The sequence below is a fragment of the Coptis chinensis genome, unplaced genomic scaffold, assembly GCF_015680905.1.
Source record: "Coptis chinensis isolate HL-2020 unplaced genomic scaffold, ASM1568090v1 utg136_pilon_pilon, whole genome shotgun sequence".
Lineage (NCBI taxonomy): Eukaryota > Viridiplantae > Streptophyta > Magnoliopsida > Ranunculales > Ranunculaceae > Coptis > Coptis chinensis.
In genome coordinates this window covers 287,779-299,937 of record NW_028238102.1, presented here as the reverse complement: position 1 = coordinate 299,937, position 12,159 = coordinate 287,779, and the positions used below count along the sequence as shown (strand labels likewise).

The 12,159-nt window shown below is 36.8% G+C and overlaps 1 protein-coding gene and 3 long non-coding RNA genes across 6 annotated transcripts; 3 read left to right on the top strand and 1 right to left on the bottom strand.

The window, feature by feature from the left end:
- Positions 1 to 1,669: 1,669 nt before the first annotated feature.
- On the bottom strand, positions 1,670 to 5,742 carry LOC147474046 (interactor of constitutive active ROPs protein). 3 transcript variants are annotated; one of them, XM_086586687.1, is made up of 10 exons: positions 5,223 to 5,742; positions 5,073 to 5,141; positions 4,403 to 4,456; positions 4,227 to 4,293; positions 4,114 to 4,161; positions 3,768 to 4,025; positions 3,278 to 3,323; positions 3,116 to 3,194; positions 2,919 to 3,024; positions 1,670 to 2,111 (listed from the first exon to the last, which is right to left on the bottom strand). In XM_086586687.1, the coding sequence occupies exons 1-9, from the start codon at positions 5,511 to 5,513 to the stop codon at positions 2,932 to 2,934; spliced, it is 1,005 nt and encodes a 334-aa protein (XP_086442813.1). In that variant the 5' UTR covers positions 5,514 to 5,742; the 3' UTR covers positions 1,670 to 2,111; positions 2,919 to 2,931. The 3 variants fall into 3 exon arrangements, with proteins under 3 accessions (XP_086442813.1, XP_086442815.1, XP_086442814.1); XM_086586689.1 differs by having other exon boundaries at positions 4,227 to 4,290; positions 5,223 to 5,665; XM_086586688.1 differs by having other exon boundaries at positions 1,670 to 2,114; positions 5,223 to 5,657.
- A 128-nt stretch (positions 5,743 to 5,870) lies between these two features.
- Positions 5,871 to 7,547, top strand: LOC147474045 (uncharacterized). The gene is made up of 3 exons (XR_015210129.1): positions 5,871 to 6,481; positions 6,842 to 7,096; positions 7,400 to 7,547. It is a non-coding gene; the product is annotated as an uncharacterized LOC147474045 (long non-coding RNA).
- A 16-nt stretch (positions 7,548 to 7,563) lies between these two features.
- LOC147474044 (uncharacterized) lies at positions 7,564 to 8,785 on the top strand. The gene is made up of 4 exons (XR_015210128.1): positions 7,564 to 7,989; positions 8,293 to 8,399; positions 8,479 to 8,550; positions 8,686 to 8,785. It is a non-coding gene; the product is annotated as an uncharacterized LOC147474044 (long non-coding RNA).
- A 629-nt stretch (positions 8,786 to 9,414) lies between these two features.
- Positions 9,415 to 10,021, top strand: LOC147474043 (uncharacterized). Its single transcript, XR_015210130.1, has 2 exons — positions 9,415 to 9,592; positions 9,749 to 10,021. It is a non-coding gene; the product is annotated as an uncharacterized LOC147474043 (long non-coding RNA).
- Positions 10,022 to 12,159: the final 2,138 nt, after the last annotated feature.

Here is a 12,159-nt window from a genome sequence, read left to right as displayed (position 1 = left end):
TCTACATCCCATAAAATAGAGATTAGTGAAGAGAGATCTAGGAAGTTTAGAAAGACTTGATAGAAATAATTGTAATTTTCCTTCCCACACTTATAAAAATGATGGACTCTTGTGGAAGTCGTATCTCATTGCGGTTAATTTTACTTTACATTGTTATTTGTTATTGCTTGTCTGTGATAGTTAATTCAATATATAACTTAGATTTATGATTATTGGTTGTAGTAAAAACTTAGATTTTTCGGTTGAAGTTTAGAGTGTTCATATTCGAATTATCTTAGTGGGGATCAAGTGTTTACTGCAGCAAAGTCCACCAAGAACATATCCTAATTTGAGGAGCTTTTGGTAGGAGTACTAAAAGATTCCAAGAGTTCATGACCTTCAGAAATGTCAATCTATGGTAGGAGTGCCTAGTTATTAGCATAGCAGCTGGCCTAACCCTTCTTCTTATAAGTTGACTGTCTTGTTTTCATGATATATCAAGTGACAATGGTGCCAAAGGGGGCAAAGGGTCACCACAATTCAATAGTTTAATCATAGGTTCTAGACTTAGATGCATCGATGGTTTCTGTGAAAGAAGAACAATGGGTTTTAAACTCAAATTGTCTTAGCATGCTCTCCCAGTGCCACAGTAAATGACTCAGACTTCTTTCATGATTACGACAAACATAGCACATTGATGCTAAGTGGACTTTTTTCCATCCAAGGCGTCGGCAACAGCATTTGTTATCAATTTCCAAGCAGTGGCTGCGGTCTTTACTGGTACATGAGAGTTTCAAACATTAGAATGCCAACTTTTCTTATCGCTTTTCACTCTAATTTCCTCAAATGCTGACTTAACTTTGAACTCACCTTCTAGATCAGGAGTCCACGCCAGGTGGACTTCTTCATTCTCATCTGGCTCAGGCGCGCCAATGGAAGTTGCATTGAACCCTGCAAGCCAATCACCTCCTGCATAATCTCTGGTATCACCCAAGTCCCATTCAATAATAAGGTCTGCAGCCTTGGATCCACCCATCCAACTCCATATCAGAAATATTTGAAGCTCGCTTAAGGGACACACTACTTATGCACCCATCTCTCCAGATATCCACCTTGTGACCAATGCGTATGATCCACTGGCATTTGGGCAGTAACTCCTCTATTGCTCCATTGCCCATTTAATACCATACTATATTGAAGACTTCACATAGTAACTAATCATTTCAACAGCCCTAGTGAAATATTTACATCTCATGTATTTTACAAAATCATTGTTTGCAGAAAGAACATACCATGCTTTTTTTTTCGTAATCAAAGACAGGTTAACTTATACATAATTGTATTTTACTTTTCCGACTCCTTTTACCAAGAATGAAAATACGAGTTATCAAATATACATGTGCCTTCCGTAAAAGTAAATGATTTTCATGACAGATGAACTCATCCAGCAATCCATCATGCCTTGGAGATGTAATGAACCAACCGAGAAGAACATTTAAGGGGGAGTGGAAGACACTCTACGAAGTACGTAGTCTAATGAAAGTGATACATCAGAGCTTGAAGGGCCTGAAGGAAATTCATTTTTCCCGTGTGCTAACTGCTAGGCTGCTAACCCTTCTGTCACAGCCTTCAAGTTTTTCCAAATTAGTTCTCCTATGAAAATAAAAAATATTCGCTTTGGAATGACAAATTAAAAAGCAAGGTTCTGATTAATATTAAGGGTTGAAATGACGTATAAATATAGTTCCTTAAGAGATTAATGTAATCGATCTACAGTAATGTCGCACTTGTACACGATTCCCAAAAAAAAAATATTACACTTTCCAATTGATGTTATGAGCGGACTGCAGGTCCAAAGCTGTTACATTTCCAAATTTCCAATTGGCATATGCCAGTATGCCACTCCTAAATTTACAAATTGCTTTGCAACGCATCAAAGCCACAACTCCCACAAGAGAGGGAAGAAAACATTGACCCGCTACAAACTTTATCCTTACTCTGGTAAGTTGGTTGGCTGTTGGACCAGTATCACAGCAAAGCAACTTGTGCCTTTTCCAACTTCCCTCTCGAGCTATACCACACATAGAGCCTTACAGAATGATCAATGAGTATATGAAACACCTAGCTGAATTCTGCTGATACAAAAAGTAGATGAAATTAATGAGATCCACCTAAAGCAGTAATTGTTCAAATAAGGCTTTTAAAATAAACAAAGAATGCAACTGACTAACCCTCGAAGTTAAATATGACGCCACAGATCAATAAAATGCACCTAAGAAAATCTTAAAACAAACTATACCCTATTGCAGAAACTAAATGGCGGAAATGGCACAACAAATGTCACAAATGCATCTCAAATAACAAAGAACATTATGATTAAAAAAGATAAGTGAACCTGGCTAGCTGTGAAATTAGATGTAGCAGGTAAATGGACTGCAGCATGCAAAACTATGCAATATTCAATCCTCTCCACAGAAAACTTATTTTGATCTTCTCCCGAGGAAACTGGACTGGAGAGCCACAGACCCTACACAGTTCAGTTTACCCCTGGAATTGATGCTGTAAAAGGAATAGGCGATCTGACCCGCTCATCTTCCATTAACTATCCTAGAAAAACTGCAAACAACTGAACATAATAACACCAACACCTTAGGACTACCTCCAAACTCCAATATTACCCTGCTTAAACATATTTGATGTCTCCTGAAGGTATCTACTAGTACACAATACTCTCAAAACTCTCAAATTCTTTATATCTTAAAAGCCATGCTGGGGATAAGAAGCGATTCCTCTTTTTTTTTTTCCCCCCAATTTACTCGAGACAACAATTAAGCCGGTGAATGGCCTTTGGTATAATAATATAAAACAAAACAAACCAAAATAAAATGAGAAAATGTGTGCCCCCGCAGATGCACTGGGAGAAGAGAAAAGTAGAATACCAGAGAATAAGTTCTAATGCGTGTTGCGATTCAGCAATCCTTGGAATGATAAGTAAAGATCTTTGTTCTCCACACCAAATATCTCATCTGCCTTCCTTAACGTCTCCTGATCGGAATATATGTAATCATTTTTGTAATCAATAATCATAAAATGCAAAGCAGTCGCACTGGTAATTTTAAAGGTTAATTTTGATTACCTCCCGAGATTGCTTTTGAGCATTCAGCTCCTTGATGTTTGCTAAGAATGCACTGAACTGTTCATATGAGAGACGACTCCTACATTATAAAAATATTAAGAAGTATTAGTGTTTTTCTTCATTATAAGTTGAATTATGACAAATAGGATAATTTGAACTGACCTGGCTTGCCTAAAGAACTCTTTCCCATCAATTCTAGGAGTGCTTCCTAACATTTACAAAATCAACAAATGAGAATGTTAACAGAAGTCTCAAATGTCTGCACCAGCACTTCAGCGTATACGCAGATACTCATTGAAGTGCCTAAATTAATTCATGTGTCCGCCTCTATAAGCCATGTCCTATAAATCACCAAGAAAAAGGTAACTTTCCTAAAATCAATGTTTTTTTGTATTTATAAAGGTGGTCATGGAAGTTAATAATAATGTCAGGTCCTCCTTGTGCTGGAGACCCTCCTTGAGATCATGAAAACAAGTTTTAATCAGGATTGCTAACATGTACCTCCGCTGAATTATAGCAGAGATATGAAAAATGCTTCAGATGCAAGTGCACAGCAGAATGGCTGCACAGACAAGAGGTTCCAAATGCACCAGGCAAACTGCCTGTTCACATAGTTGTGAAGACTAAAGTTCAGGAAATATGATTGTTGTACCTGGCAATGGACGCCCACGACGAGGAGAAGTTGCTGCAGAAGATTGCTGACTTGATGTGTACCATGGTGAATATGCAATACGTCCTTCATATTGATATTTTGTCGGAGACATGGCACCCGATGTCATTTTTGGAGATCCGGCAGCAGAGCAGCCTCTGGGTGAACCACTTTTAGATATCACAGTCGGAGTTTCAGTTGGAGTTAGTCTAGGTGAGATGTATGAAGTCACAGAGAATCGTGGTCCAACATGCCTGGAAACTGTAAACAGCATTATAGCCTAAAATGCATCAAGTTAACCGAGATGTTGGGCATAAATATTAACGGACAAAAGATGCTGCCCTTATACCATTTTCAGTTGGGTTCACAGTTTCTCCAGATCCATTCATTCCATCACCTGAATACCAAATAAGAAGTATGAGATCAAAGTAACACCAATACACTCAATCTAATGTAAAGTACCTTTAATACAGTAAGCTTTGGCAACAGGTTGATCGCATGTCCCTATATCAACAGTTTCAGCCTGCTGCTAAAATAAAAGAACAAATAGCAATTGTTAGTCTTTATAATGACTTTGGTGCACAGGTAAGCTCTATAAAGTTAAGAAAATAAAATGTTGAGTAAAATCAGAGTAGTACAGGTGAATTTTCATCATTGAGTGATTGCATCAGCTGCCTCTTGAATGTCTCCAACTGTCAAAACAGGTACAATCTTAGTTGTATCAATGATATACTCTCTTGGATCTTTTACTTGCTTATTTATTTTAATCTTAAGAATAAGACATAACAAAGTAGGTTATTAGTTGAAGCAGTATGCCAGTGAGAAGTTGGAAGAGGTGAAAAAAATGTGTCCAACTGTCACAACCACTCAGATTTAGCTGTACCATTGTCAAAACATATATAGCTTAATCCTCTCAAGTTTCATCTTTATTTGTTCCCTAGTTTCATCCTGAATCAAAACATTGCAATGTGATAATGGTTTTAAGTTTCTGATAATCAGACTTCTTGCAGCATCTCAGGACTCATGGCCCCAAAAATGAAGCAGGGAATGGTCGTTTCAAATGTAAGCACTACTGTCTGACAAGAATGGATATGAAAAATCATTTCGTAGTATCCCTCCTGACATCCTTATGGTGAGCCTTACAATAACAGCTCTTCAGTCTTCAGATAAACACAATGTAATAACGCGTACAAATTTGTTCAACTTCTAAAACTTAAAACGTTTGTTATACTCAATACTAGTCTGGCACTCTAAATGTATTCTAAACCAACATATTCAAAAAAAAAACTTAAAGCAAAGCATGATTACCTTTGACAAATCCCGGTTCAATTTCTTCACAGTAACATTCAACGAATCCCGTTCTTTTGACAATTTAACCTACAAAAAAACCAACCCAAGATGAGAAAAACTCAATTCCCAAAACCCCCAAATTCCAAAAAAAAACCAAACTTTTCTCACATTTTCCTCAACAACAAGCCTCAATCTAGAATCCGCTTCATGAAACCCTTGTTCAAGTTTGACAACCTTCTCTTCAAGTTGAAAAACAAGATGATCCTTCTCAGAAATCTTCTGTCTCAATCTGCCATTCTCAGATTCAAGTTTGGAAACACGTGAAGCAATTGCCATTGAAGTAATTTTACGTGCTAAATCAAGTTGGTCATACGGATCAGTTGGTATTACTGATAATAGTTCATCAGGCAAGTGGAAATCAGTTGTTGTATTATTATTATTATTATTATTATTACTCATGATGAATTGATGAAATTGAGGTAAACCCTAATTTTGATTGAAATTTGGGGGAATTTATTTTTGTAGGTTGGAAACAAGAGTTTATTTTAGTTGGTTTGGTTTTGACCTTTAACTCCTCATTTTTTAAATTAAGAATAAATGATATTGTGTCTGTCTCGTTTTCAAAATTTTAGTGTTTTCCCTCTAAATCCTGGTTTTAAAAGTACAAAGGTGGTCCACTCGTCACTCGCTTTTGGTAGCTCTCCAATTTGGATTATATTAAGTAAAATATCTAAAAGATTTTTTAGAGATATATGAAAGACGTAGACTGAATTCCCTTTAACTCTAAGGACGTACTTAGCAATTTTTTACTTTTATAGTCAATCCTAGAGTCATCTACTGGTTCACCAACTACAATGGTTTCTCAGATACCCTATTTTATAATTCAGAATAAAATTCCATTGGGATCTTTGGGTCAACTATTAAGGATTAAGACCCTTTCTATTATGTTTTCTCTTGAAGGGTTTAGAGTGATTCTTAATTAAACAGGTGGAAATCCTGGCCGCAGTTGTCAATTGCTACACTTGTATTTGTTGAGATGCTAAATTTATATAAATTTGCATCTATTCCAACTAACTGGCTGGTATGGGAAACAAATAAAATCGTTACTTATTTACATTAAGTTGAGTGTTTATCACTGTGCAAAACAAATTGCTGCACCAAATTAGCCTCATCCTTGTATGTGAGAGTAACCTTATGCTAGATTACGGGGAAGCTTCTTTGTAGATAGATTTGCTATTTGGGGAAATCTGTCATCACCTGTACTGTCTAATTGATTGATGTTGTCAGGGTTATCTTGAGCAAGTATTAAACTTCCAGTACCAGTTATATGTGGCTGCAATAGATGCTTCTTCTCATCATAGTACAGTTACTAGTGCAAGAGCAGCACGAATTATGAAGCACTATGCAGCTAAAATGCTTAAATCTCAGTACGTCATAAAATATAGTGAGTTGTTATTTGTACTAAGGAAATCCAAGGTATCTGCGGAAATCAATACAACCTTATATGTGTTCCTGGATTTGCGGTTTTGGAATTTGGCCCAAAAGTCATAACGGCTGAGTGGCTCGCATAATTTAATTTCCTTTTTAGAGAATTCGCTTGTCTCTGAACAAACAAGCTCATGTTAAATTTATGCTTCAGTTATCCATTACGTTCCCTGTTTTATCTGTGGCCTGCACCATGAGCAGACCTTGCAGAGGCACGCGTATACCTTGGATTTCCTTTCATGAGCTTTATAAACTTCCTTCGCATTCTTCATATAGTGATTTCTGATGCTTTGCTTTATCAGAACAGGAACCAAGGAATTGAATTGACCCCAGACAGTTACTTTCCAAGTTCTCTCAAGTGATGCATTGAAAACTTTAAGTAACAGTATAGCACGTGAAGATATTTGTAAACAGCGAGATGAGATTAAAAAGGATTTGAGCGAAAGACTGCAAGATGTGAGGATACAACCTCCTTCATGCGATATTCCTAATTTGAAATCTTCACTAGTTTTTGCCGGAATTCATGCTTGTGGAGACCTTTCGGTAACCATGCTCAGGTAACTCCTCAATATCTTTTTGCTTTATGCCAAACTAGATTTTAGAATCCAAGGAATCATAGAATGGTGGGTGAGTTTTGCTACATGTGTGAGTGTGTGACCATATGTTTTGAAATCGTTCTTGACTACCAAACAGTAAACCAGTGTACTTCCTTCGCATTGGATTTTGGTGCAAGTAGGATATAATGCTCATACTTTAGTGTTTGTTGGTTATTCCCTTGTTTGACATATATATACTAGTGCACTTTGAAGTCTAAAATGTTGGTTTCTCTTATTAACTCAGGACATTTTTGGACTGTGTAGAGATTAAAGCAGTGATAAGCATTGGTTGTTGTTACAACTTACTATCCGATGAAGGGTTTGAGAATGTCAGTTCTCAAAGGGGTTTTCCAATGAGTTGTGCTGATTTGGCTGGAATTTAATTGGGGAAAAGTGCACGCGATCTTGCTTGTCATTGACATGTAAGTTTCTTTGGTTGGCTGTAACATTGACATGTAAATCTTGCACCTGAAAGGGCTTAAGGTGCGAATCAGTTGTTGTCTCACAAAAACATATGAGGCAACATGATACCAATTGGTAATCAAGCATAGAAGGTATGATTATCCTTCAGTCCTGGTGATGATATCCTTCTAGCTAACTTGTAATAAGTAGATTAGTAGTTAAGGAAAGAAATAGATGGATATGGCCAAAACCAAAACAATCAACTAGTGTTAGGGCTTGTGAATTGTGATGATGATGACAGTTGGTAATATTCTTGACAGTTGAATGTGACATTGCTCAACGCCACAATTGTTGTCAAAAGAAATTGACATTGTATTTTATTTTCTTTGTTAGAGTGCGGAGAGATGGAGACTTCTAAACAAAGTATAGATTTAGAAGAATCACGCGTGAATGTGAGTATTGTGACTTGTAGTTAGTCCAACCTGGCTCAATTTGGAGTCAATTTTTGGTTGATTGTTGAGTAACCTACTGTAAATCTCATCCTATGTTTCGGATTGAATCCCGTATAATAGCCTACACGTTCTTAACCCTATATATGCTCTTCAGAAAGATCCAATTTGCGGATTTTTAAATCAGTTCAAGTCGGGATCAGTTTGGGCATGTGTTAATTTCATTGTGATGCGAGACCTAATTTGGGACCCTAGGTTCTGTATGGTGACTGAATGTCCTACGAATTAACCCTATGAATAATGCAGGCTGCCACTAGAATATTGGCTCGTCAACTTGTTCAACTACGTCAGTAGATTACTAATTTGCAAGGGAGCCGTGCGCACAGATTAGAGGCGTAGCAACTCACACTCAGGTCCAGACCTTGTTACTGACTTGAAACTATATGAAACTCTGCTGGTTTCTACGTCTCTAAATGCTGGTGTTTGTGGCAGGCAATGTATGCTAGTACTGCAATTTCTACTGGAATGAAAGGTGCTACAAAAGCCATGGTAGCCATGAATAAAGTATGTGTTCTTGGGGGTAGTGGCAGTGGTAGTTGAGATTGAAATCTCAATTGAACTACATATCTCAGTTTCTCAATTGTTTGAGTTTGTCTTTATGTTGCTTATTGATAAATTTTATGTCTTGGCTTGTTTCAGCAAATGGCACCTGCAAAGCAAGTAAAAGTCATTAAAGAATTTCAGAAGGAGTCGTCACAAATGGACATGACTGTAAGATCCTCCTTTCCTGTCATGCACCATTTAAATGCTTCTAAGTCATGTATCATGTGGTTGTCCGAGTATTCCTTAAATGAAACAGACGTTTTACATATTATAAAATGTTCCAAAACGAGTCAAGACTTGGCAAATCACCGACAATGTTCAAAAGATAAAAGCTTTTATTGAGTTGTTTATATCTCGCCATAGCTTTGCTGAGCCACTTGGGGTTTCACAGAAATTTATGGCATTTAGTGCGTCTCTGTCATGAAGATTTGGGCATAATTTTCTGATCTTAATTGTTGCCGATAAATCCAGAAAAGCCGCTCCATAGTACCACACCAGGATTTATTGGTGTCAAGCCATCCGAAATCTTATAGGAGTTTGGGGATTTCGAGGATACTACGAAATGTTGCCTTGTTATTAGGTTTTGTTAAGAAGTCATTGCATTGCTCTTTTATTTATGATTTTTTTTGCAGATTGAGATGCTATCGAAATCAATTGATGAAACTTTGGACAAAGATGAGGCGGAGGAGGAAACAGAAGAGCTCACCAACCAGGTTAGCAAATACCTAAGTAATCAGCCTTTTCAATATACTACAGCTTACATTTAATAGAATACAACCTGTTATCTTTATGTAGATTTGCATGTTTTGTCTCAGAGGGTGCTTGACGAGATTGGTGTAGATATTGCTTCACAAAGTTGGTCTTCCGATTGTTGATGACGTCCCCATGCTGGATTTGGCCATATTTTAATATTCCTAACTCATCATCGGTATAATTAACAGTTATCTTCAGCTCCTAAAGGTCGGATCTCATCCAAGAAAGTTGAAAATGTTGTCCCGGCAAGGTAAGTTTCATCAAGCCATATATTTAACACCAATTGGGGACTTATTAACAATCAGAAAGTGCACTGCCCTAGTTGACTTAAAGTTGCATCTACTATCATGACGTTGCTATATAATCATCATATTCTTTTTATTTTAATTGATTGTGGAACATGCAGGTCTAGTTCTACTGATGTTGAAGATCTTGAGAAGAGGTTGGCTTCGCTTCGTGGCATCTGAACCATCAAGTATATCGAGTACAAGACACCACATTTATGTAAAGTAAGTAAGAAATGAAGTGAGTGCATGAAGATGTGATATTGAATTTAAATTATTTGGGTAGCCAATCATATTGAAGCATCTGGTGGATCCGATAAATTAGATTTTCAAATACTCTACTGTTATTAGCCGTCTGCAATAAGGAATTGAAACTATTCAGTTTCGTGTTTTGATCGAGCAGGACGCAACACTAGACAGTGCGAAGCTGTTGTTTTAAACACTAAACCACGGCCATTAACCGTCCACAAAACTCATTTCTCGACGGCTACTAGCTGTCTTTGTATTTCAAATAATGGACAGCACTAACCGTCGAGAACGAAAACCACGGCATTTTTAACAACGGCTTGTGAGACAGCCAGTAGCCGTCGAGATTGACCAATCTCGACAGATATAAGCCGTCCTAAATCAGCTGTTTTGACATAGTGTTTGTGCATGTATTAAGAGAAGTGAATAGAGCTGCTGACTTTTTGGCTAAGTTATCAATAGATTGTAATGAGGAACATATATCTTTCTGTCCTCCCCTATGTAAATTGTAAAACCCTCTCTGAGTTAGTAGAGGAAGATGTAACTAGGTTTTACTTGAGAATCTAATATAGGTGGAGGTCTGTCTAACCTCAGCAACATTTCTAAAAAAAAAAAAGTTGCATCTACTATCATGACGTTGTTATATAATCATCATATTCTTTTTATTTTAATTGATTGTGGAACATGCAGTCCGGTTCTACTGATGTTGAAGATCTTGAGAAGAGGTTGGCTTTCGCTTCGTGGCATCTGAACCATCAAGTATATCGAGTACAAGACACCACATTTATGTAAAGTAAGTAAGAAATGAAGTGAGTGCATGAACAGTGGCGGAGCCAGAAAATTGAGTGAGGGTGAGCCAACCCCAACCCAACCAAACATAAAAAAAAAAACTCAATTTTTAAACTAATTATTCACAACTCTTATTTGAAATTATTATTTGTCACACAAAATGAAAAAAATCAAAACTGAATGGTAGTGGAAATCTCTAGACCCATTAGTGTTATTATGTACTAATGTCTAGATTTTTATGAATAATTTCAACAATTCTTGTGCATCTACATTTTTTATTTCCTAATTCTCTTAGGTGTTCTAGATATGATTAGGTTTTACTAACGTCACATAGAGTGATGCAATTGTTTAAAGAGGGCTCTGTTTTTGGTTGAAAGGGGTCGGGACTATATATAGAGATTATTCCAAGTTTTTCGAGGAATTATATACGTACTGAAATTATTTTTACCGGATTGTGAGGTCATAAATAGTAATTTGGAACTTCAATCATCATCTCTAGAATTACAAGTCAATCATTAGGTCCAGTATAGGGTCTCGGATCAACTATCCATAGTGTGCATATCGCTTTTGCTTTAACTTTGGTTACGACAAGTCATAGACATTTATCATGTGACTAATACAATTTAGATTTAAAGAGGCTTTAACATGAGCCATTACCGTGAAAAGTTATAAAACATTTTAATTCGATCTTCCAAATTACCAGTGGGAACATGAGCCATTACCACCTTGGATTCTTGCACTTCGAGAAGTGCTCATAAACCGCTTAGTACTATGTTCTCAATTCCTTCTTGGATTTGTCTCACTAGCTTGTGTCCTCTTCTCTTTTGCATGAGTACCATCCAAGAAAGGTGTAACCTGTTCTTCCTTATTAGCTACCTTATCATCTATTTTTTTTCTTAGGCCTAAATGAGTGCTTCTTCCCAACCTTCATCTTTCTTAGTAATAGCATCTTTCTCCACCTCATAAACCTCTACAATTTCATCCCCTCAGAACATGAATTGCATCCACGCTTTATATATCTTTATCCAAACCGGTTTCTTCTTCTTGTTTATCTTACTTTAATCCGCGGTATTTTTAAGGCATAAATTCAGGATGCTTACATCTTGCATATGAAGTTGTTATCTCAGAACATAGGTGTTCCAACTTTTGACGCCTCTTCTATCCTTGTATCTCATCGATACAACTTCGCGCCTAGTTTGATGCTAATTGGAGTGGTAATGTCAATGAAAACAATTTACATGTTTTGTTGCAATTATAGAATTCTAGTTTGTAAAAATAGTTATGAGTTGAGATTTAATACATTGACATAATTATTTGTTTTAAGAAAAAACCATAAACCAAGTTAACATATCCATCAGTGAGAATATTAAGTTATTTACCCAACACGATAAGCCCGTGGGGCTCCGGCCCAGCTCATTGACACCAATAGTCCGCAGCAACACTAGGCCTCATGCTATTAAATACCATCACTATTTCCTGGTCTTTAACTTGGAAATAG